Source organism: Myotis yumanensis, unplaced genomic scaffold, assembly GCF_028538775.1.
Source record: "Myotis yumanensis isolate MYYU_CA2020_CCGP unplaced genomic scaffold, mMyoYum1.0.hap1 SCAF_16, whole genome shotgun sequence".
NCBI lineage: Eukaryota > Metazoa > Chordata > Mammalia > Chiroptera > Vespertilionidae > Myotis > Myotis yumanensis.
This window is the reverse complement of record NW_027223767.1, coordinates 37,485,055-37,507,838: the sequence shown is the minus strand read 5'-3', so window position 1 is coordinate 37,507,838 and position 22,784 is coordinate 37,485,055. Positions and strand designations below refer to the sequence as shown.

Here is a 22,784-nt window from a genome sequence, read left to right as displayed (position 1 = left end):
AAAAAGGAAAAGCCAGTTGGAATTACTAGTAAATACTGGGTTTGGATAATCTATTTTTTTAAAAATATATTTTATTGATTTTTTACAGAGAGGAAGGGAGAGGGATAGAGAGTTAGAAACATCGATGAGAGAGAAACATCGATCAGCTGCCTCCTGCACACCCCCCACTGGGGATGTGCCCGCAACCAAGGTACATGCCCTTGACCAGAATTGAACCTGGGACCCTTCAGTCCACAGGCCGATGCTCAATCCACTGAGCCAAACCGATCAGGGCAAATAATCTATTTTTTTAATACATTTTTATTGATTTCAGAGAGGAAGGGAGAGGGACAACGAGAGAGAAACGTCAGTGATGAGAGAGAATCATTTAATTGATTGGCCGCCTTCTGCACATCCCACACCAGGGATCGAGCCCACAACCTGGATCTGTGCCATGACTGGGAATCGAACTCTGACCTCCTGGTTCATAGGTTGATGCTCAACCACTGAGCCACACCGGCTGGCGTCTATTTTTATTTTAATAATGAGAGCTAGTTGTTTTTTTGTGTGTGTGTGTGGTTTTTTTTAAAATATATTTTATTGATTTTTTACAGAGAGGAAGGGAGAGGGATAGAGAGAAACATCAATGAGAGGAAGGGAGAGGGATAGAGAGTTAGAAACATCAATGAGAGGAAGGGAGAGGGATAGAGAGTTAGAAACATCAATGAGAGAGAAACATCGATCAGCTGCCTCCTGCATATGCCCTACTGGGGATGTGCCCGCAACCAAGGCACATGCCCTTGACCGGAATCGAACCTGGGACCCCCGCAGTCCGCAGGCTGACGCTCTATCCACTGAGCCAAACCGGTCAGGGCGAGAGCTAGTTTTAACACCTGCTTTATGGGAGCTTGATGGAGCTAGAAATCAAAACTAGAGAGAGGCCCTTTTACATTTTGAATAGTGTATGGAACCTGACATCACTACCTTTTTGATGTTAGGCCTTTCTACAAAAGCACACTCTGCCCTTTATGGAGCTGTGTGATAGTTCATGGAAATTTAAGTCCAAAGGGGTTGACAAATCTGAAACATGGGAAAAGTACAAAAGCTCTAGGTATCTTTCTAGGTGTTGTAGTAGTTACGCCTCATCTGTATAATAATTCCTAACCCCCTTCTTTAGATGGTACTCAGAAGTAGCTTTCACTAGACTTTCAAAAGAGGAGATAAAGGGCTCCCAAAAAGGTTAAAAAACACTGATCAGGATTGATTTTCAGATCACTTAAAGGGAGTTTATGAGTACCATCCAAGGAACGGAGTTGTCGCTTTATATGTCGGATTTCGCTTGGAGCTTTCTGCAACAGATACTCAATAAATGTTTGACAAAAGTGTACAGTTAAGAATTATTCTTTTGGTTGTTTTTTATTATTATTACTTTAATTAAATTAATTGGGGTGACATTGATCAACATGAACATATAGGTTTCACTTGAGGAATTGTTCTCAAGTCATACACTGTTAAGGTCTTTTATTTGGTAATACATATATACCTGATTAGCTTATGGAGAGTCCCAGCATTAACTTATTTAGCATCCCTCTTCTATCCATTGGTTTTAATAACCACACTAACTTTGTAGTGTGATTTATACGTGCATTCTTTTTAAAATTTGTTTTTGTGTGTGTATGTTTGGAAAGCAATTCTGCATCTTGTCATGTTTTCTGAGGTTTACGTGGACAAAAACTTTCTCTCAAAAGGCGGCCTTTGGGTTTCATTTCTCCCTTGCCCGCTCTGGAACCAGAATCCCCACTTTATGATAGAATCCTCTGTTTGTGACATCCCAGCCCCCGCCACTGTAGCTCATGGTGATGTCACAAATGAAGAATTATGATCTTAGCTGAGGGAACAGATGAAGTTAGAAGAAACAAAGATCTTCTTTGCTTGCAGCTGTCCCTAGTCATAGGGAGATGGGGGTGGGAAGTGAAGCACGGAGCCTCTGACACTCCCCAGGATGACAGAACCATCTCCATACAGAACCTTGTGAAAGCAGCAGGGTATGGCTCCTGAAATGTTGACTGGCTGCTCCCCACCCCTACCCCCACCCCCATTCTTTTTCCATTTAAAGAGGAAAAATTAATACCATGACTCTGCCTGCATAATGCCTGAATTTTCATATTGTCCTTAGAACTTCCAGGAAGTAACCTGTGCCATTGAAGGAGAGGCATCTCTACCACTACTCTTGTAATACTGCAAAGTCTTCCCAGTGCAACAGCTCATGGTGTTTATCTACTTCCCCAGACTTTTACATTTAATTTTCAAGTGGGTGGTTCTTGTGGTTTAAAAGCTAGAAGGTATAAATATATTCAGTGTTAAGTGTTGCCCCAACTTATCCTCCACCTGCCTCGATCTCACACCACAGTAGCCACTATTGTTTGTTCTATTTCAGCGGTTCTCAACCTGTGAGGGAATGGGTAACCCTTAACTCCAGACTTTGCCTTTGGGTCAGTTATTCTTGGAGGAGAATGTGATTCAGCAAGGATCTCCCAGGAATAGCAGCTAAACAAAAAATGAAAGCTTGGAGAACAAACTTCTAAAAAGAAAAAATAGAAATATACAGAGAGCCTTTACGAAACTGAAAGAGGGAACTAATCCCAGCTGTATGCGAGTGTATGTGTTTGGGCACGGGGGCGGGGGAGATACTTGTCTTTTGGTTTCTGACCATTGTAAATGAATTGTTTTATTGGCATATTTCTCTACTAAACTAAAAGTGGAAGAGTGGTCACCATGGAACTCTGAGATTTGAGGTTCCTGACACAGGGAGGAGAGAACTGTGAGCAATTTCAATAGCAGAGAGAGCAATGATTCCACACCAGGTTATTTTTAGTACTTCTTGTCTTACGAGGCTAAACATGATGAACTATGCAAAGTATCAAGTAACAGTTTCTACATTAGAAGAATATGAGTTTTTGATCATAGTCATTGTGGATATGCTTCACTGTGGAGGCAGCTTAGCATGGTGATTAAGGGTATAGGCTCTGGAGTCTTAGTGTTTAAGATCAAATCCTGTTTCTGTTGGTCACCTTGAACAAGTTATTTAATCCCTGTGCTTTAGTATTTTCATCAGTAAAATAAGGGTAATAATATTACCTACTTTATAAAATTGTGTGAGCATCAAGTGAGTTAATATACAAAGTACTGTTACATATTTGCTGTCACCATTATCATCTGGATCAACTGCTTTCCTCATTTTAGTGCTTTAATCAAATGAATTAGGTATGTTCTTAAACTGATATTACTCTCCTTTAAATCTATTACCTGTGACAAAACTAACATGAAGACGTTTCTGGAGTCCAGGATGAAGAACTTTATTTGCTTTCTTCCTCCCTGTAGGTGGTTTTCTGCATGGATCGTGCACTAGAATTTGCCCCTGCTTGCCATCGCTTCAAAATCCTCAAAGCAGAATGTTTAGCAATGCTGGGTCGTTATCCAGAAGCACAGTCTGTGGCTAGGTATGAATTCAGGCCAGTTCTGCATTGAAAAGTCAGATTCTACTGGATGGGTGCTATCTACAGCAGTAGCTACCGTGTGTCTTGTAGGTAGGCCAGCTAGGGCTGACCAGACCTTCCTGGGACTTAAAACCAAATATTAGACTAAATTTGAAAACCCATAAGGAATATAGGAGTATAGTAAGTACTTAAGCTATATATGAAAGAACAGATGTGGGAATTTGTTTAGTTTTTATTTGTATTTCTTTAATGTTTGAATTGATTTCAGAGATAGGACGGAAGAGGGAGAGAAAGAAACATCGACTGGCTGCCTCCTGCATGCCCCCTACTGGGGATTGAGCCCACAACCTGGGCATGTTCCCTGACCAGGAATTGAACCGATGACCTCTTGGTGCATGGAACAACCCTCAACCAACTGAGCCACACCGGGCAGGGCATGGTTTTTATTTTTTAAATGTCCTTTTCTGTCTATTCCAAGGGTTTGCAAATACTCTAAATATAATAAATATTTCAAGCTTTGCAAGCTATGTGGTCTCTGTTGCAATTGTTCAATTCTGCCTGTGTAGTGCAAAAGCAGCCATAGAGAGTAGATTAATGAATGATGTGGCTTGGTGTCAATCAAATTTTATATACAAAAACTGGTGACAGACAGAATTTGGTCCTGTGGGCTGTAGTTTGCTAACCCCTATTTTAGTAAAGATTGTGAGGCATGTATGTGGTTTGTTTGGGAAAAATTCTTGGGAATCTGTCTACCTTTGGATACGTCCATGTTAGACAAATGGTCAAGGAAAAAAACCCACAAATAAAATAGTAATGGTGGGGAAATCCAAACCACAGCTAAATGTGCCTTCTTTCTTGCTATTGCAGTGACATTTTACGAATGGATTCCACCAATGCGGATGCTCTGTATGTACGAGGTCTTTGCCTTTATTATGAAGATTGTATTGAGAAGGCGGTTCAGTTTTTTGTACAGGCTCTCAGGATGGCTCCTGACCATGAGAAGGCCTGTGTTGCTTGCAGAGTAAGTTCTAGGCACCAGATCTATGTGGTAAAGAAGCTTACTTTTTGAGCCTCTAAGAGTTTGGAATGGAAGGTTTTAGAATCACAGGAATGCTTGTCAGAATGCTTGGTCCTTTTATTAGAACGATTTCAGGGGAGCATTTGAGATTTCGCTCCCTGGCATATGTCATCAGGTTGACTCAGATATACTCTTATGAAAATTCTCTACATTAAAAAAAAAAAAAAAAAGATTTCAGAACTACTTTAGTTTGCCTAAAGATAAATGTGATCAGATAGGTCAGATCCTTTTAATATTTAAGTGGTTTTTCTTTTCTTCCCTCAGTGAAGAAAAGGTAGTAATGCTTGTCCTGGGGAGTAGAGGTAAACCCTGGGAAACACAGTTCTCCTTGGTTTTCTTTTATAAATCTAGTTTTCTTCTGTCCACTCTGTAGGAAGCACAGTGAAGAACAAATAGCCCAGGAGGTGGGGTGGGGTGGGGTGGGGTGGGGTGGGGGGCTGTGTGATGCTGAACTACTGGGATCAAGAAATTAAAAATAGGGTAGTCTCTGTGCAGGGTGTCTGAGGCTTTCTGGATGTGAACTGACCTCCCCTTGCTTTTCTCTATAGAATGCCAAAGCACTGAAAGCAAAGAAAGAAGATGGAAATAAAGCCTTTAAAGAAGGAAATTACAAGCTAGCATATGAACTGTACACAGAAGCCCTGGGGATAGACCCCAACAATATAAAAACAAATGCTAAACTCTACTGTAATCGGGGTACGGTTAATTCCAAGGTAAGCACTTGGTCTGGGGGCCTATGGAGATTTTTTTAAGGGACATGGAAGAGGTCTTGGGAAATCTCCCCACTGAGGGTAACCCAGAAGACAGGAGGAAAAGCTGTTTGGTATCTCAGCTTATTAAGAACTTCCTTCTGAGAGGCAAGCTTTTATATTTTCCGTGGAACTTAGGAGCACTTGAGCAACGATGTAAAGTCCTTTTTTTCCAGAGAATGACAGGAGCTCTGGGACAGTTGTTGAAGCAAGTATTGTTGCTTCTTTTTGCCTAAGCAAGTGATTCTTTAGGAGTGATTTGGAGGAAATGAGAGTATGAGGCAGGCTTGGGTTTTTTCCTTCAGCATAACTGATGGTCACCATCCATGCTCAGTTGAAAAGAGAGTGCCCCTGTGGTCCTATCCACCGCAGAAAACAAGAGTAGGCTCTTTGCAGAGTTCCAGCAGTTAAAAATCCCAGTAATCCTGATCCCTCTAGTTCAGTGATGGCGAACCTATGACACGCATGTCAGAGGTGACACGCAAACTCATTTTTTTGGTTGATTTTTCTTTGTTAAATGGCATTTAAATATATAAAATAAATATCAAAAATACAAGTCTTTGTTTTACTATGGTTGCAAATATCAAAAAATTTCTATATGTGACACGGCACCAGAGTTAAGTTAGGGTTTTTCAAAATGCTGACACGCCGAGCTCAAAAGGTTCGCCATCACTGCTCTAGTTGGTCTCTGGAAGAATGGAGGGCAGGAACCACCCTTACTATTTCCACTGTTGAGCACTAACCTGGAATAGTAGAGGTGGTTTTATCCTTGCAGATAAGTGTGCCTGGCTTCCATTACTTAGAGAAGGAACCAATTTCAAATTTGGTGTCCTTAGTCCACTGAGATAGAGACTTTCCCAGTGACCAAGAACAAGTGTGACAGTTGGGGAGCCAGCATGACCAATCCCCTTAGAATTTTGAAGCCATGCTCACAGCTTCTGGGCTCCCTCGATCACCACCATGTGAAGTATGACTGCTCTCTCTCTCCTGAAGCTTAGGAAACTAGATGATGCAATAGAAGACTGCACAAGTGCAGTGAAGCTCGATGACACTTACATAAAAGCCTACTTGAGAAGAGCTCAGTGGTGAGTGCCTCTGCTGGGTGGGGGAAGAGGGAGTTGCTGCTGGCCTGCCAGGGGAATTGCATTATGGATGATGAAGCAGACCCGGGGATGTTGTGAGGTCATTTGGTCCTTCCCCCTGCCTCTAGGTGGGATTGTTCCAGCCCTAAACTATGTTTATAGACCTCCAGCGGAGGAGATTGCACAAGCTCCCTCAGTCTCCCATGCCTGTGTCTTACGCCCCTCACGGTCAGTAAGTTTCCTCTGATGCCTGACCCAAATACCTTTTGTTAAAGTTTAAATCCATTTTCTTTGGAGATTTTGTTTTGTGTTGTACACTTTTGCTCTAACTTGGCACAGTGCTTGGAACATAGTAAGTGCTCACTCAATAAATGTTGAATGAATGTATGGTGTTTGGAAGAAGAATAATCTTGGAGACAGTTGAGAGTCTTGCTTAGCCTGTTTGTTTGGGTTAGGAAAGACAGTCTTAAAGTTAGAAGAGATTTAATCTAGCTCAACCTCCCAGCAGTATATGGAACCCGCTTTGAAAATACCCATCTGACTAGCTGATTTCCGAGCCAGGGTATGCCTGCCTTTAGTGCCCAGAGCATACTTGTTCATCTTAACTCTTGGACCCACCGGAGTCTTCTCCATGCAGGAATATTAGCAAGAGCTAGGAGAGACCCCTTTCAAAAATTAATCTTACTTCTTTTTTTTTTTTTTTTTAAATCCTCACCTGAAGATATGTTTAGAGAGGGGAGAGAGACAGAGAGAGAGAGATGTAACATCAATCAGTTACATCCCTTACATGCCCCAACCGGGGATCGAGCCCGCAACCTAGTAATGTGCCCTGACGGGGAATACAATCCGCAACCTTTTGGTGTACAGGATAATGCCCCAACCAACTGAGCCACTCAGCCAATGCAAATCTATCTTTTTTCAGATTCTTTCCCAGACAAGGAACCTCCCATTTTTAAAATTTCTAATGGAAGACCTACTTATATACCGATCTTCCATTGCCCCTTCAGTCCTCATTATGAAATGTCATTTCTAAAGAGTAGGTGCTGTACTGCCTGATGAGCCTATCATTCTTTAAGTGCCCAAGTCTCATCGGTGGTGCAGAAGGTGGTGCAAAAGGTGGCCTAGTTTTGCCAAAATTATCCACATTTTTTTAAAATAGGAAAACTGCTACGTGCGTGGATTTTTAAGTAGGGGACTGTCTGTGAAACAGAAACAAATGCAAAATTATAGATTCTGTGAGACCAACTGTCAGTTAATCTCATCTTTACAAACCACTGACAAACAAATGTGGAAGCTTCGAAAGATAAGAGTACCCTTTGACCCAGCTAAAGACTTATTTTAACAGATGCAAAATGCTGTATACATGTTTACTACAGTTTTAACTAATAGTCAAAATGGAGAATCACCTGTATGTCTAGATACATGATACTGCAATGGCAAGAGAACAGACATTCTTGATTTGTTAGGAGGAGGATGAATGGAGGTTATTTTTTTCATCTGGGTACAATAAACAAAAATCAGGAGTTGCTTTGACCAGAGACATATCATCTTTGTGGCAGAAATAAAACTGTCCTCTGAGTGGCTCTACTTTTGAGATCCCACCACAGGGGGCAGCAGCATAGGCGGACACAGTTGGTTGAGACTTCGGCAACAGCCCCCACAAGAAGAATTGGAGATTAGCTCAGACCAGGGGCCTGATTGTTTAGTCTGCCTCAGTTTGTCCCTAAAGTTGGGGAGATGTCAGATCATTGCTATATTTCCCATCATGAGCTGGCATTTCCCATTCTCCCTAAGGCCTTGCTTACTTTTCTACTTCAACTTCAGAAAAACTTTTAAATGTAAGAATGTCCTAGAATTTTTTTTTATTAAGTGTGAGGTAAAATGCAAATCACTATAAAACCAGCTTGCTGAGCATATCACATATGGATCTGGAAAGTTCATCAAGGTTGCTTGTCAGATCATTCTACGCCCAGGGCTACCAGTTACCAATTTTTTTTTCACTTCAGTTTATATTATACTTCATCCTGTAAATGGGTTCTCTGAGCTCCTAATAGCATCTGTGTCCATAGGGCATGGTTTAGTTATCTTTTTTTTTTAAAGGCATAAATCAAGGTATTGACAAAGTCAGAGATGCCTCAACTGTTGGGCTTCTCTTTGGCCAGCTATATAAGCAGCACTTCCTCTGCCTGGCCTGCAAGCCTGGTGGGTTCTGTGGTGTTTGGGAAGATGGGCCAGTGTGGGAGCATTGGAGTAAATTGAATCTTTGTTGTGCGTCGGCCAGCTGCACTGCATAGTCACTTCCCATTCCTCAACTGACGGTGTCTGTCTCTACGACCACTACCGCAGTCTATATAATTGGTAGCCAGTCTTGGTGCCAGTGATCTTATCAGGACACAGAAGATGCCCCCTTGGCTTCTGTGGAAGAAACACTTAAAAGGTCTAGCAGTCGGCCTATCAAAAGCTAGATTCCTCCCATCTTGGGCCAGGTCCCCTCCTTTCTTTTGCACTGTCCAAATGGAAGCAAGCCTAAGTTTAGGGTCCTTTTCTGTCTCACCTATATCTCTCAGATTGATTGGTCTTAATGAAAGCATTTGCCAGTGGCCACCACCTTGACCTTGATCCTTCTAGTGGCTCACTAATCCCACTTCCACTCTGGATTGAGGCTGGCCCTGCATGTTTATGGCACTCTAGGTTTCAAAGCTCTTCCATATCCATTTATCTCACTTGATAATTTTTCTCGTGTGTTTTAATCTCAAGTAATCAAATGGGTGCTTTCACATTGCCTTTCCTAAGGCAGGCCAGATGCCTCTTGGTGGCTCTATGAAATCAAAAGGAAGTTTCTCTTGGTTGCTTTCTGCTCAGAGCAGACTATCACTTTGCAGGTTGGGTGCAAGTGGCATGAGACCTCTCTATATTTCTCAAGGAAGTGTGGTGGTTAATTTTTTCTCATGCTAGCTTAAGGACTCCTGTTTCATGAAGCATCTCAACCAAAAGTCTGTGTTTCATGCTTGAGCCATGGCTCTTCCTCTAGAGTGATACTGAAGGCCATTGCTATTTATGTCACTCTACTGCCCTGTATTTCCTTCTCAGTTACATGGACACAGAACAGTATGAAGAAGCAGTGCGGGACTATGAAAAAGTGTATCAAACGGAGAAAACAAAAGGTAAAGGTATTTGGGAGCATGCTTCTCAGGAAACGGTGCGGCCTTACGTGTAGGCCCTAAGAACTGGACACGGGTAATTTGATTTAGGGATCATGATTGTAGCTGGAGCTTATTCGATCACCAGCCAGGAAGAAGTGAACAGAAATCCTGAGTGTAGAACGGGCCATCTATTTTTCTGGTCCCAAATCTTGCCTGTTAACTTCACATTATTTTCTCTGTGATGAGACTGATGTGAGAAACTCTAAGTATGAGTAGATTTTTTTTAATCTCTAGGGGGAAAACATACCATAAAAGCCCCTGGTATAGTTAACAAGACTTCTGACTCCAACACATCTGGGCTGGGACCTGGTAGGGGAAGCCAGATCAGATTTGTCCTTGATGCTAGATGTCTCCCTTTAGAACACAAACAACTCCTTAAAAATGCACAGATGGAACTAAAGAAGAGTAAGAGGAAAGATTACTACAAGATTCTGGGAGTGGACAAGAATGCCTCTGAGGATGAGATCAAGAAAGCTTATCGGAAACGGGCCTTGATGCACCATCCAGGTAGAGCGGTGGGGAGTGGACTCCATGGGAAGAGCAAGCCAGGCTGGCCCAGTACCAAACTCGGTCCAGAATGAAAGCCTCAGAGAGGCGCTTCACTGGGAAGAAGGTGTTGCTAAGTTCAGTGCCCTCCAAATTTTGGGAAGTACCGAATTCTCAAGTCAGACATCAAGTGGTCTTTCTCTTTAACTTCTTTCTTGAGTCTTTTGAGACGAGTTCCCTGTACTCCCCCCGCTCCCCTTTAGATCGGCACAGTGGAGCCAGTGCCGAAGTTCAGAAGGAGGAGGAGAAAAAGTTCAAGGAAGTTGGAGAAGCTTTTACCATCCTCTCTGATCCCAAGAAAAAGACTCGCTATGACAGTGGACAGGACCTGGATGAGGAGGGCATGAATATGGGTGGTGAGTTGGTTTGGGCAACCTGGGATGCATCTGATAGCTGTAGAATTTTAGAATATTTTTGAAGACACTCCAGAGGGAAAGCACACACTTTCCCTCAGCCAGTGATTCATAAAGCACACACTTAATCTAGACCTGTGGCATGTGAGGCACCGTGTTGGGTGCTGGAAAGAATAAAGACGAATCAAACAGGTTCCCTGACTTCTGGGAACCCAGTCTAGAGGTTTGCAAACTTCTGCCTGCAGACCAAATCTGACCCCTGATCTAATAGACATGGAATCAAGTGAGTGCAATTAAGTGTAGCAGGTGCCCAGGGGGCACTGGGGAGTGAGTTTAGCAAGGGAAGGAAGGCATGGAAGTGCAGAAAAGTAAACCACCCTTGGGAGTTCCAAGGGGCTCTGCGGGATAGAGGGTGCTCGAGGCGGGCAGTGTGGAGAGAGTAGCTGGAGCAGACCTCAGGAGGCCTTAGGGGATGGAGAAAGGATTATGGGCTTTTCCTATTGGCTGGGATTTCTTTTGCCCCTACTACAAAGTGTATTCTGATATTTATTTGCATCATACATTCCTGTAAGCACTCACAGATTTTAATTTCCCCCAAAAGACTTAGAATGAAGTAAAGCATAGCTATCACCATCATTGCTCACTTTGAGCTCAGAGATAAGAGAGGCCTTGAACTATGCCCACTTCTCAGACCACTGTCTCTAATGCCAACCCCTTTTCCTTCACTAAGAAAAACTTTTGGAACTTACAATAAGATTGATACTGATGTATAGATAACCCTGACCTCTCCAGTTCAGTGAGAGAGGAAAAACCTAGGTTTATTGGTAATGGAGCTATAATCCATCAAAAGCTATTTAAGAGTTTTAAGTAGGGGAGTTGTAGGCCAGATTTACGCTCTGGAAATACATTTGTTTTGGCAGCAAAGAGGTGGTTTGGAGGGAGAGAATAGCAAGGGAGGGAAGACAGTAGATGGAAAGGACTGGCGGGCACAGTTGGGAGATGGCGGGCTCAGCAAGAGTTGGTTGCTCGAATGTGTTGGAAGAGGGAAAGGACTAAGTTGAGAGTGGCTCTGGCATAGCAGACTCAATGGGGCCATTCACTGAGCGAGGGGACCCAGGAAGATGAACAGATATGCTGGCAAAGAATTCACTTTTGGACACAGTGTGCCTTTGGAATTCAGGGGTGGAGATAAATCTTTCTGTGCAACTTAGGTCAGGCAGTGGTTGGGGGCATCAGACCTGCTGTGGCCTCATGACACGGGCACAGTGCTGGAGTCAGACAGAAGTTGGAATTAATCACTTATTTTGCTTTTATACCCACATGATCTTGGGCAGATTACTTGAGCTCCCTACTTATGTTTCATTGAATATAAATTGGTAATGATACTTAATCCTGACAAACTGTTATTAGAATTAAATGATATATATGCAAAGTACCCGGCACCATGATTGGCACCTACTTGGTGTTTTAATAAACCACAAGTTTTCTGGAATACAGTTTATACAGCATAGAATCAAACAGATACAATAAATTATAGGTCTTATATTTATTCTCGGTAGTGTATGATAAATTTTAGCCTTTTCGGTAGCAGCCCCAAGCATTATAGGGAGATAGTGTGGGGAAAGTCTGTGGCATTCCCAGTTGTGGAGAAGAGAGGGCCAGCTAACTGGGTTGAGGCAAAGAACGCTCTCCTTCGGGGTTGGGGCTGCAGAAGGGAACATAGCCCAGGAGTGGGGTCGTGGTAAGATCTGCATAGGGTGGGGCAGATGTCCTCACCTCTAGTCTGAAGCTGGGGAAACTGAGAGACAGTGATACTATCTGGGAAAGCTTTGGAGACCCATTCTGAGTGTCATGATAAATTCCCCTTCAAACACTTCTATTTTTTTCACCTTTTTGTTCCTTCCCTGTTTCTCACCTTGCCCACAGATTTTGATGCAAACAATATCTTCAAGGCATTCTTCGGTGGGCCTGGGGGCTTCAGCTTTGAAGGTGGGTATGCCTGCTGTTCTTGGGAGTCCCCAGTTAGGGAGCTCTTTGATCAGGGGGCTTATGATTGGAGGCAGCTGAATTCTCATCTAGTGGGGCCTCTGTCCCCTCCAGCATGGCTGAGGATAGCAGAAGGGAGCTTTCTGGGCACCTTGCCTTATTGTCACACCTCCACAGGGTCAGGGAGGCGTTGCTGACAAGAGGGGAGGTGTTAGAAGCTACACACACACTCACATCATGCTCATGTGCTCCCTTACATCCCAGGGACCAGGCTGTTTGATACCATTAGAGCTTCTTCTCTGACTTTGAAGCAGCCCTTGGAGACTTCTCCATAATCAGAGCAAAGTGATATTTCCTAGAAAATCCAGAGTCAACTAACAAGCCCTTTTTTCCCTACAGCATCTGGTCCTGGGAATTTCTTTTTTCAATTTGGCTAATGAAAGGAAACCATCCAGAATCCAGAAAATGCCGACTTGCTCAGTTTAACCTTGAATGTGGACACAATTCACCTCCTCCCTTCATCATGTCTCCATGTACTTAGAGCAGTTTCGTTTTCTCAGTTGGATGCCCTGTGTCTGTGAGTGGGGTGAAGGAAAGGGAGCCAGCACTGAAGACTGCGGGGAGGGGAGGGAGGTGGGGGGTGGACAGGGAGGCAGCTTGTGAATTTTTGTTTTACTGTTAACTTTATTAAAAAAAAAGAGAGAGAATAAAATGTTTTGATCTTTTCTGGCACTTTGCTCTGCCAGCTGCTTTGTCAGTGGGCCAGAGCTGAGCTCCCAGCACAGACCTAATGCTGACGTGGTCTTCAGGCTCACAAGCTGCCCCACAGGGGTGTGGGCTTCCAGAGCCTGGTGGCAGGTGGGGTGCTGGCTGCCTCTCCCAAACCTGTTCAGCCTGGAAGTGCTGCGCAGGTGCTGAGCATGCTGCTGGGCCCGGTCTGTTGTCAGTCATAGGGAACTGAGTTCAGAAAACATGCTTGCTTCATGGTGGAGGCCACCAGAAATCACTAGAAGCTGTGTATGTCCAAAGCTCACATAGAGCAGGGGTGGATGTGTGCCAGGCCAGGCTAACCTAGACAGAGGTTTATATGGACTCTCTCAGTTCCTCTTGCAGGTTTGAGGGAGATGGAGACAAGGTAAAACCCTGCCTCCTGGGCCCAGGGATCTGGTTGCTGACATTTGCCCACACAGTTGGAAACACCGTTCTTAGCAAATGCCCTCGCTTCTCCACGGGTGCCCTTTCTGCATGGGCAGCAAGCTGGAGAAGGAAGCCGTGGCGCGTGTCATGCCGGTCGGGTCAGGCTTAGTGTTTGTGGTGAGGAATCTTGTGGGGATTTCCAGGCAGACACTAGGGTCTTCGTCTGAAACGGGTTTTTGGTGCTTTGGTGGTAGAGATGGTGGAGCAGACCTTGGACCAAACAGATACTATGATTTCTTTTCCGAGCCCCTGCCTCATTCTTTTCCAGTCCTCCCCCGCTTTGGTGCCAAGCCCTTGGTGAAGAGATGACTAATTTAGGCCTAGGAACTCCCCTGTGTAGCTGTCCAGACTGTTGTTGGAAGAGATTGAAAGTCAGGCCCTCCCTTGTGATTGAAGCACCACTGGCCTGGGGAAATCCATACTAGCAGTTTGGGGTCTTGCTTCTCTGAGAAGTCTTTCATGTGTTTTTTTGTTTGGCGTTTGTTTTTCCTTTGAGAAGTCTTTCTGACTGGGCTGGGCACACCTGTGGGCCTGTTTTAGTAGTTAATAGGGGACGAGACTCTGTGCTCTGCATCCCTCATACCCAGCCAACCCCCACTTTCTGTGTGTGTCTAAGACCAGCCTCTCTCCTTTCTGTCTCCTCATGAAAGCCAACACTGTTCAGCTGCCCAGCCTCGTCACAGCTGTGGCCAGCCAGCAGTGGGGAGACAGGACCGATGGCCCCAAGCTGTGGAACAAAGACACACCCAGCCCTCGTCCCAGGGAAGAGAAGCTGGGCACAGAAGGGTGAGAGAGACTCACACAGCTAGGATTAACACGATTTATTTCATTATCAGTATTATAAGTTACTGAGGTTGGGCAAAGCCAGGTTGGTAACTCAAATCCCAAGCACTTTTTGTCAAGTGACAACCTAATTAGCAAGGCTCTGTTACTGAGCAGAGGGTAGTGGAGGGCACCCCAGGAACCATAGTCCATGTAGCAGTGTTAACCCCTTCTCAAAAGCACTGGGTGGGGCTTAGCCCTTAACAGCCAGGAGTCCAGCCCCTTTAGAGGAGGCACAGAGGCCTCCAGAGGCACCAAGGAGGCAAGATGGGCTGGGCAGACTGCAATACTGGAGCTCCCCCACCACGCACTGTCTCTGGCCTCGGTCTCCCATCCCATAGCAGGGCCACACCACTAGGAAGGATGGCCCCCCATCCCCTTCCTGGGGTGAGGCCAGCAGCCAGCCTGGGGTATGGCTGCTGCTTACTGATCTGTTTTCTTTCCTAACTATCAAACTGTTACCTAGTTACAGTGTGAAGAAGGAAGGGACAGGCACTTAAAAGGTTAACCCCTTTTCTACCCTGATAAGCAGCCTCAGTCTTCCTGAGGCTACACTGATTAAGAAATAGGATCAAAGCCCAGGGATCCTCCCCTCTCACTCCCACCACCAGTGTCCCCTGGCTGAAGGGATGTGGAGCCCTGGGGTCTCTCCCACTAGCCAGCTCTGGACAGGGCTCACGGTTGTGGCTGCAGCTCCAGGCCCAGCTCGGCCCAGCTTATCAGCTCTGGTCCAGATTCCTGAATGGTACCTGCCCCCACCCCTTTGTGTTGAGAGCTTGAATTAGACAGGAAGAGGGTAGGCAGAAAAAGAGGGGCAGTTATCTTACAAGTTTTGAAAAGGTTATGAAGTTAACTGAATAAAAAAAAAATCTTAAAGATCAAGCAGAGGGCATGCTTCCTTCTGCACCCCCTTCCCTTCTAAAGAGGGGCACCCAAGGGGTGGTGAGAACACTCAGTTGATGGTGCAGGACTGAAAGGCACCCCCCTTGCGACCGCCCTGTGTGGGCACAGGTTTGCCCTTCCCATAGTAGCCCGTGAAGATGGCCCTGACCTTCAGATTCTTAGTCAGGTTCAGCATCCAGCGCCCATTGCCCAAGGAGAAGAGCTTGCCCCGGGGTGTCTCACCCACCTCCTCTCCTCGGCTGCCCCCCTTCTCCTGCCGTATAATCTCCAGGAGGTCAATGCCAGTCTGCACGGCCTCCACGTCATCCGCGCAGCCTAGGGTGATGTGAGCACGGCTCCCCCGGGGCAGGCTGTCAGAGGGAGACAGCTTGTCCACGTCATTTGGCCACAGTGGCAGCTCCTGCTCACTCAGCTCCACCCGGGCTCCCGTTGTCTTGGGCGTCACAAAGAGGGCAGAGATGGTCAGCGTGAAGGCCTTGGAGTAAGACTTCTTCACCACCTGCAGAGAGAGAGAATGAGAATGAGGACCAAGCTAGAGGTGGTGGCTTCCAGAGAGGACAGCTGTGAAGCGTGGGTCTGGCAGGTGAGCACAAGTGAGCAGAGCCCTTTGGTAAAAGGCATATCATCCATAAATATCACTAACAGCCTGTGTGGTGTCGGGGTGTTTTTCCACTATCTGTTGAGGCTAATGTGAAAAAACAAGGTCGCTGTAGCCGGTTTGGCTCAGTGGATAGAGCGTCGCCTGAGGACTGAAAAGTCCCAGGTTCAATTCCAGTCAGGGGCACATGCCCGGGTTGCCAGCTTGATCCCCAGTAGGGGTTGTGCAGGAGGCAGCCAATCAATGATTCTCTATCATCATTGATGTTTCTCTCTCTCCCTCTCCCTTCCTCTCTGAAATCAATAAAAATATATTCTAAAAAAGAACAATGTGTTTAGAATCTAGTCTCCCCCTCCCCCGTTACTAGCTGCAGGGCTTTGAGCAAGCTGTTGAACTTCTCTCCATTGGCTTCTTCATCTGTAAAATGGAATGACACTAGAACCCATCTCCATGTGAGGGTTAAAGGAGTGACTGGGTGAAGAGCTTAGAACAGTGTCCAGCCTGGTCAGTGTGGCTCACTGGTTGAGCGTTGACCTGTGAACCAGAAAGTTGTGGTTTGAATCCCGGTCAGGGCACATGCCCAAGTTACGGGCTCTATTCCCAATGTGGGGCGTGCAGGAGGCAGTGAACCAATGATTCTCTCATCATTGATGTTTCTCTCTCTCCCTCTCCCTTCCTCTCTGAAATCAATAAAAATATATTTTAAAAAAGAACAATGTCAGGCATGAGTACTGGGCTTCCCCTGGTCATAGCTACCCTGATAACCAGGCCATAACCTGGAGGGCAGGACGAGGTGAGAAATAAATGCCTGGAGCAAAACCTTGCTTTACATCTGATTGTACATCTGGTTATATCTGTTTCTCAGAGAAAGCCCATCTGACCATAAAAGCTTCTCTATATTTCTGCTCCCAGTCCTTTGTCCCAGTGGTGTCTAGCACATAAAAAACGCTTAACACATATTGTTAAATGAATGAATGGTTAAAGATGGTAGTAAACGTGTTACACACTTTTTTTAAAATACATTTTTATTGATTTCAGAGAAGGGAGAGGGAGAGAAAGATAGAAACATCAATGATGAGAGAGAATCACTGATCAGCTGCCTCCTGCAAGCTCCTATTGGAGATTGAGCCCGCAACCTGGGCATGTGCCCTGGACTGGAATCGAACCAGGGACCCTTCAGTCAGCAGGCCAGTGCTCTATCCACTGAGCCAAACCAGCCAGGGCAATATATAGTTATTCTTGAAGTTAGGCTAGGTGCTGGGAAGAGAGGTGAGCCCAAATAAAAAATGTTTGCCCTCAGGGAGCTTCTATTTCAGTGGGAAGAGACCAGTGACCACACAAGTAAACTGGCTACATTAACTTAGGCAGAGAAGTGGGGGGAGATGGTGGAGGGTCAGGGAAGGCCTTGCTGAGGTGACCTGCAGGAGGCTAGAGACAGCCATGTATATCCCGGCAACAGATCACCATGTCACTGTGGGCGAGGATACCAGTTGTGAGGTGAGGAAGGAACAGGTACCCCCAAGCCAATAAACCTCATTATTCCAGGACACTTGTTACTTGGGGGCAAGGCGAGGCCTCAGACCTGAGGACAGAAACCTCAGAGCACCAGGCTCCCTCAGGAGACTGAATGGAGGCTTACAGAGGCCAGAGCAGGAGTTTGCTCCCAACCATTAACCTACAGGCGAACCAGCACTGGTGGGCAGGCCTAGGACAAATACACACGCTGGCAGCACTGCCAGGTGAGCCCCAGAAAGGGCACCTGAGGTCTGTGCAATAAGCCATGCAGAGGGGTGAGCTGGAACAGATTTCATTTTTCTTGAGCTGCCATCTTGTTTTCCTGCCTTAAGCCAGTACCACCCAGAGCCCTGCCCCCTCCCCACTTCCACCGTGTCCCTCAGGAGCACTCACATCCTGCTGGGCGTACTCCTCGGCCCCAGCAGCCTTCCCGTAGTCACAGAACTTGGTTGTGCAGTGCAGCACGCCTGGGGGTCTCTTCCCAAAGTAGGCGACCAGATCAACCTTCTCCCTGTGCTCATCCCCAGAGGCAACTGCAGGGAGAGAGAGAGGAGTGAGTCATCAGGGCAGAGAGCAGGGGCATTCCAGCATCTATCACCAAGAACATTGAGGCCCAAAGTTAAACAAACCTTAAGCATAAATTCTTGAGCCCTGGCCAGGTAGCTTAATTGGTTAGTCATCCCAATATGCCAAGGTTGCAGGTTTGATCCTCAGTCAAGAATCAAATCAAAGAATGCATAAATAAGTGGAAGACCAAACCTCTCTTTTTCTCTCTTACCCTCTCTAAAATCAAAAATGTTTAAAAAGCATAAATTCTTGAGCACGCCACTATAAATCATTTATTCATTAGTTGGTCAAACTAATAACAACTCCAGAGCTTAAAAAGTGTACATAATTCATGGCCAGTATGGTTCAATGATTAGAGCATTAGCGCACACATCAAAGGGTCACAGGTTCGATTCCTGGTCAAGGGCATGTACCTGGGTTACAGGTTCAATCCCCAACCAAGGGCGTGTGCAGAAGGCAACCAATCGATGTGTCTCTCACATCGATGTTTCTCTCCCCATACCTTCTTCCCTTGCACTCTAAAAAAATTAATGGAAAAAATATCCTCAGGTGAGGATTAACACACACAAAAAAAGGTGCTAAATTCCCTGACTACGTTATGTAGATTTTTACATCTCATCCCCAGACTTGAACACTAAGGCACTTGTAACCCAGAGATAGGCAGCATAAGCCATTCACCAGCATCACATCTACAATGGGAATCCACAAGTCATGAAAAGTGGGGTAAAAGGAGAAAAAAAGATGGTTGGGAACTATGTGATACAGTGGAGGGTGCAGGAAAGAGCATAATTAACACCCTAGCCCACTTATAAGCCATTTGGCCCTTATCTGTCATTGAAGTACAACAATTAGGGTGACCATACACCCGTTTTCCCACAACCCCCCAGGTAAGTCGTAACAGCACCCTAGTTCACTCTGGGATAGTTTCCTGGTCACCATACTATGTCGTGTGCCTTGCGGCTTGTTTGATGGGTGAGCGCCTATACAAGGTCTGGGATGTAATGGGCCTTGGGATATGATGGGATGTTACCATGTGGCTGGTAGACAAGACAAGGTTTGGAAGTACCTGCGATTTCAATGTCTAGACTCCAAGCCTGTGGCTAGCTTCCAAGTCACTAGGGTTTTCCCTGTTTATTCCCAGAATCAAGTACCTTCGAGGACAATCACTCTCCCTGGGGGAGGCCTCTACTCGGAGAGCAGTACATTTCTCCTGTGGTATCGGGGCAGAAAAGGATTCCAGTTTATAATGGCAAAAAGCAGCTTCAAGAGGCAGTGACTCTAGGGCAGAGCCACCAGCTCTAACCAGGAGCCCTGCCCCTGGGGTGCTTTTCTCTCAAGCTATTCACAGGTGCAGGACTCACACCCGGCCAGTGTCACTGCATGCCCTCGTTCCCCAGGATTCAAGCTTTAGGAGCCGAGCAAAGAGTTCTCCGAGAACATAAACAGGCACTAATTACTGCCTCTCAGCAACACAAGTATTCTGAGAGGGGATGGGGGGGACGACATTTCAAGTATGAACATAACCTAAAATTTGGGGGAACTAGAAATGGGTTAAATGAACAGATTAATGGGTGACATATCCCCAGTAGGCCACTGCAGGAGAAAAAAGGTCACCAGGGCCCTTATACAAACCTACTCCATCACTGGAGCAAACGGCCCTTACCAGTAGAGAGCCCTGGGGAGGCCCCTGCTGGAGTGGACAAAGTCCCAGCTCTCACTATGGCTTTGGGCAAACCCCACATCCCTTCAGGGCCTGCTTTCCATCTGCAAAACAAGGGCATTTGGACGAGGTGGGATGCCACAAAAGGTGCACTTTGTAGCCCAAGGCCCGAGAACCATCATCCCCAGTGAAGTCACCATCGTCCTAGTTATAATGTTTTTGCAGCATAGGATTTTGTGGAACATTTCAGAAAAATGGTTCTGCTAAAAATGAGTTTGAAAACATTGGGGCAGATTCTTCTCCTAAGGTCATATGAAATGCTGACGTATTTTCTGTTAGGACAGTAATTTGTTTTTCCCACCTCTAAGACAGGGTCTACATTCCCCTGGGAGAGGGGAACTGGGGAGAAGAAAGGGTGAAATGGAAGGGAAGCACTTCTCCATATCCCGCTCTACTCCCACTACCCAAGGCTACCCCTGCCTGGTACTAGGTGACCCTCCACCCGCTTCCCCACGGGCCCCCAGCGCTTCGAGGACACCATGGTCCTGTGCATTCAGCACCTTGTGCTCAGCCAGGGGACTTACGAATGAGGCTCACTGCCCCCCCCCGCCCACCCCACCACCTACAGTGCTGACGCTCCTTCTTGAAGGCCTTGTTGTTGCCCAGCTCATCCAGGAAGGCCTGGCCAGCTTTTCGGAGGGTCTCGGAACTCTTCTTGGTCAGGAACCAGCCGAAGAAGAGTGGCAGGAAGTCCTTCTCCAGCCCGGGCTTCAGCTTCTTCAGCTCATCCACCGACAGCCCCCACTGGCTCTTCTCCTTGAGCTGGGCACAGTCCAGCCTCCACACCGTCTTGGGCTCTACCAGTAGCACCTGGTACTGGTACTGGTCGGCCATTTCAAAGAGCTGCTCCAGCCGCTCCCGCTCATGGTTGGTGTCGTCCAGCACAAGGACCCGGATGTCCCGGCGGCAGCAGTCAGCCAGGTCCTTGTCCAGCCGCTTGTACTCCTCGGAGAAGCCTCCTCGAGCGGGGGTGATCTTGTAAGTGTCGGCAGACACCGTCTTGGTGCTGTCACGGTACCTGTCCGTGATGACCCGGGCCAGAGTGGACTTGCCACTCCCTGGCAGGCCACGCAGGATGAAGAGCGTCTTGCACTCTTGCAGCGTGCCCACCGTCTCCTCGTCCTGCAGGAAGGGAAACTGCAGCTCAGGCTTGTCCTTGGCCCCTAAGGATGACATCTTGCGGAAGAAGATCTTGGGCAGGAATGTATGGCTCTTTCGAGAGAAGCCTCTATTCTGTGTGAGGAGGGAAGAGCAGAGGTCAGCCAGGTCCCTCGTAGCTCCTTGTTCCCTGGTCTCTGGCCTCCTCCTAACTGGGAGCCCCTCCCTGCCTGGAGCTCTCAGCTGGATTTACAGGTACCCTGGGTGCTGTGGGTGCCTTTCTCTTCTCTCCTGGACCGACTGCTGCTGGGTGTGGAGGAGGAAGGGCAGGCTTGTCAGAGCTTTCCCAAACTCTTACTTTCCTCTATCAGAGCAACCCACTGCTGTCGCCTCTAAAGAAAAATGTGCGCCCTGGCTGGTTTGGCTCAGTGGATAGAGCACCAGCCTGCAGACTGGGAGGTCCTGAGTTCGATTCCAGTCAAGGGCACATGCCTGGGTTGCGGGCTCGGTCCCTATGGGAGTGTGCAGGAAGCAGCCGATCAATGATTCTCTCTCATCATTGATGTTTCTCTCTCTCCTACTCTCCCTTCCTCTCTGAAATCAAAAATATACTTTTTAAAAAAATGTGCTGGGAGTGCCTGCAGGGAGGGCCTGAGGCTGAGCTGCTAGGGACCCCTAACTTTGATATTCTCCGCACCTGCCTCTTTCTTGGGAGGTAGGAGTCTGATGTCTGGGCACAGCCACAGCTGCCCTGGCTCTGAGTGTGCTGAGAGTGGGTGGAGAAGGGTTACCCAAAGACTGCCTCCCTTCCCCCAACAATGGCAGCAACAGATAATACTCTCTTGTCTGGGATGGGGGGACAATGGTCCCACAGAAGGGCGGGTGGGGGGCAGGGCAGGAGAGCGCTGGACAAAGGGCCTCATTCACCAGGCGTGCCACCGCCTCCCCTGCGCTCGGCCCCCTCACAGTCCTGGTCTCTGTGCCCGCACCAGGGCTGGGCAGCTCGGGCACCTGCGTTCGGGCCCAGCTCCACCCCCGCTCTGCTGTGTGTCCCAGCACCTCTCCGAGCCTCTGCTTCCTGCCAGCCAAAGCCACAGGTGACAACAGCGCTTACTATGCGCTGACTTCTCCGCACCAGCCCCACCTCCGTCGGCACCCAGAGAAGGGAGCGGGCCACTGGGTTCCGGGACCAGGCCCCGGGCAGGGGGAGGCGAGGGACGCCCGCCCGCGCGGGAGCCACGCGCCATCTGGTCCGCAGCTCCCGAGTCCGTCCCTCTTCCAGCGGCCGCCACCCCGCCCGCAGCCCCGTCCACTCTCCTCGCCTCTCCCCTACCTCAGGGTTGCACCGGACCGCCCTGAAAGCCTCAACTCGAGTCGGGAACCTCAGGGCCTTGTTTGCATATGGCACTTCCTCCCGAAAGTCCCCCACGGCTCCCGTTTTCCATTAAGGCGCGACCCCGCGCCCGCCTCCCGCCTCCCGGCTTCCCCGCGCCTGCTCACCATGATGGGGAGGGGACGCCGCCGTCGCCGTCTCCGCAGGCACTAGCTCTCCGGGGCCGCCCGCCTGCGCGGAGGGACACGGAGCCTAGCGAGCGCGCGACCCCGCGCCGGGCCGCCTTACATAGCCGGGGGGCGGAGCGCTCTCGGGCGGACCGGGAAGGGGCCCGGACGCGCCTTCGAGTCTGCGCAGGCGCAGCAAATCGAAACTCGAAACTGAGCTGCCCGTGGGTGGGGGGTGGGGGGACGGAGGAAGCGCCCCCACGTGGGGCAGCCTACGCGAGCGCACACCTGCGGCGCGCCTGTGACCCGCAGACTGAGCAGCAGCTAGAAGTGATAGGCTGCCCTAGCGGGCTTGGCTCAGTGGATGGAGCATCGGCCTCTGGACTGAAGG

At 47.6% G+C, this 22,784-nt stretch overlaps 2 protein-coding genes across 2 annotated transcripts in view; one reads left to right on the top strand and one right to left on the bottom strand.

Annotated features, from left to right (window-relative positions):
- Positions 1–13,205, top strand: part of DNAJC7 (DnaJ heat shock protein family (Hsp40) member C7) — a 32,387-nt gene extending 19,182 nt beyond the window's left edge. Inside the window, exons 6-14 of the mRNA XM_070394483.1 lie at positions 3,361–3,479; positions 4,344–4,497; positions 5,103–5,267; positions 6,297–6,388; positions 9,476–9,549; positions 9,949–10,095; positions 10,338–10,490; positions 12,414–12,476; positions 12,873–13,205. Coding sequence (XP_070250584.1) covers positions 3,361–3,479; positions 4,344–4,497; positions 5,103–5,267; positions 6,297–6,388; positions 9,476–9,549; positions 9,949–10,095; positions 10,338–10,490; positions 12,414–12,476; positions 12,873–12,910 — 1,005 coding nt within the window. The 3' untranslated portion in view covers positions 12,911–13,205. The remainder of the gene's footprint in view (positions 1–3,360; positions 3,480–4,343; positions 4,498–5,102; positions 5,268–6,296; positions 6,389–9,475; positions 9,550–9,948; positions 10,096–10,337; positions 10,491–12,413; positions 12,477–12,872) is intronic.
- A 1,271-nt stretch (positions 13,206–14,476) lies between these two features.
- CNP (2',3'-cyclic nucleotide 3' phosphodiesterase) lies at positions 14,477–22,539 on the bottom strand. The gene is made up of 4 exons (XM_070394484.1): positions 22,394–22,539; positions 20,362–21,028; positions 17,902–18,041; positions 14,477–15,894 (listed from the first exon to the last, which is right to left on the bottom strand). Exons 1-4 carry the CDS (start codon positions 22,394–22,396, stop codon positions 15,445–15,447), a joined length of 1,260 nt encoding a protein of 419 aa, XP_070250585.1. The 5' UTR covers positions 22,397–22,539; the 3' UTR covers positions 14,477–15,444.
- Positions 22,540–22,784: the final 245 nt, after the last annotated feature.

Bases quoted from the DNA above. Each gene is read 5' to 3' on its own strand.
- CNP (XM_070394484.1), bottom strand. The intron at 18,042-20,361 runs GTAGGTGGTGGG...CTCTCCCTGCAG, and splicing joins CAAGAAGGAGCGTCAGCACT to TTGCCTCTGGGGATGAGCAC. The intron at 15,895-17,901 runs GTGAGTGCTCCT...CTCTCTCTGCAG, and splicing joins AGGAGTACGCCCAGCAGGAT to GTGGTGAAGAAGTCTTACTC.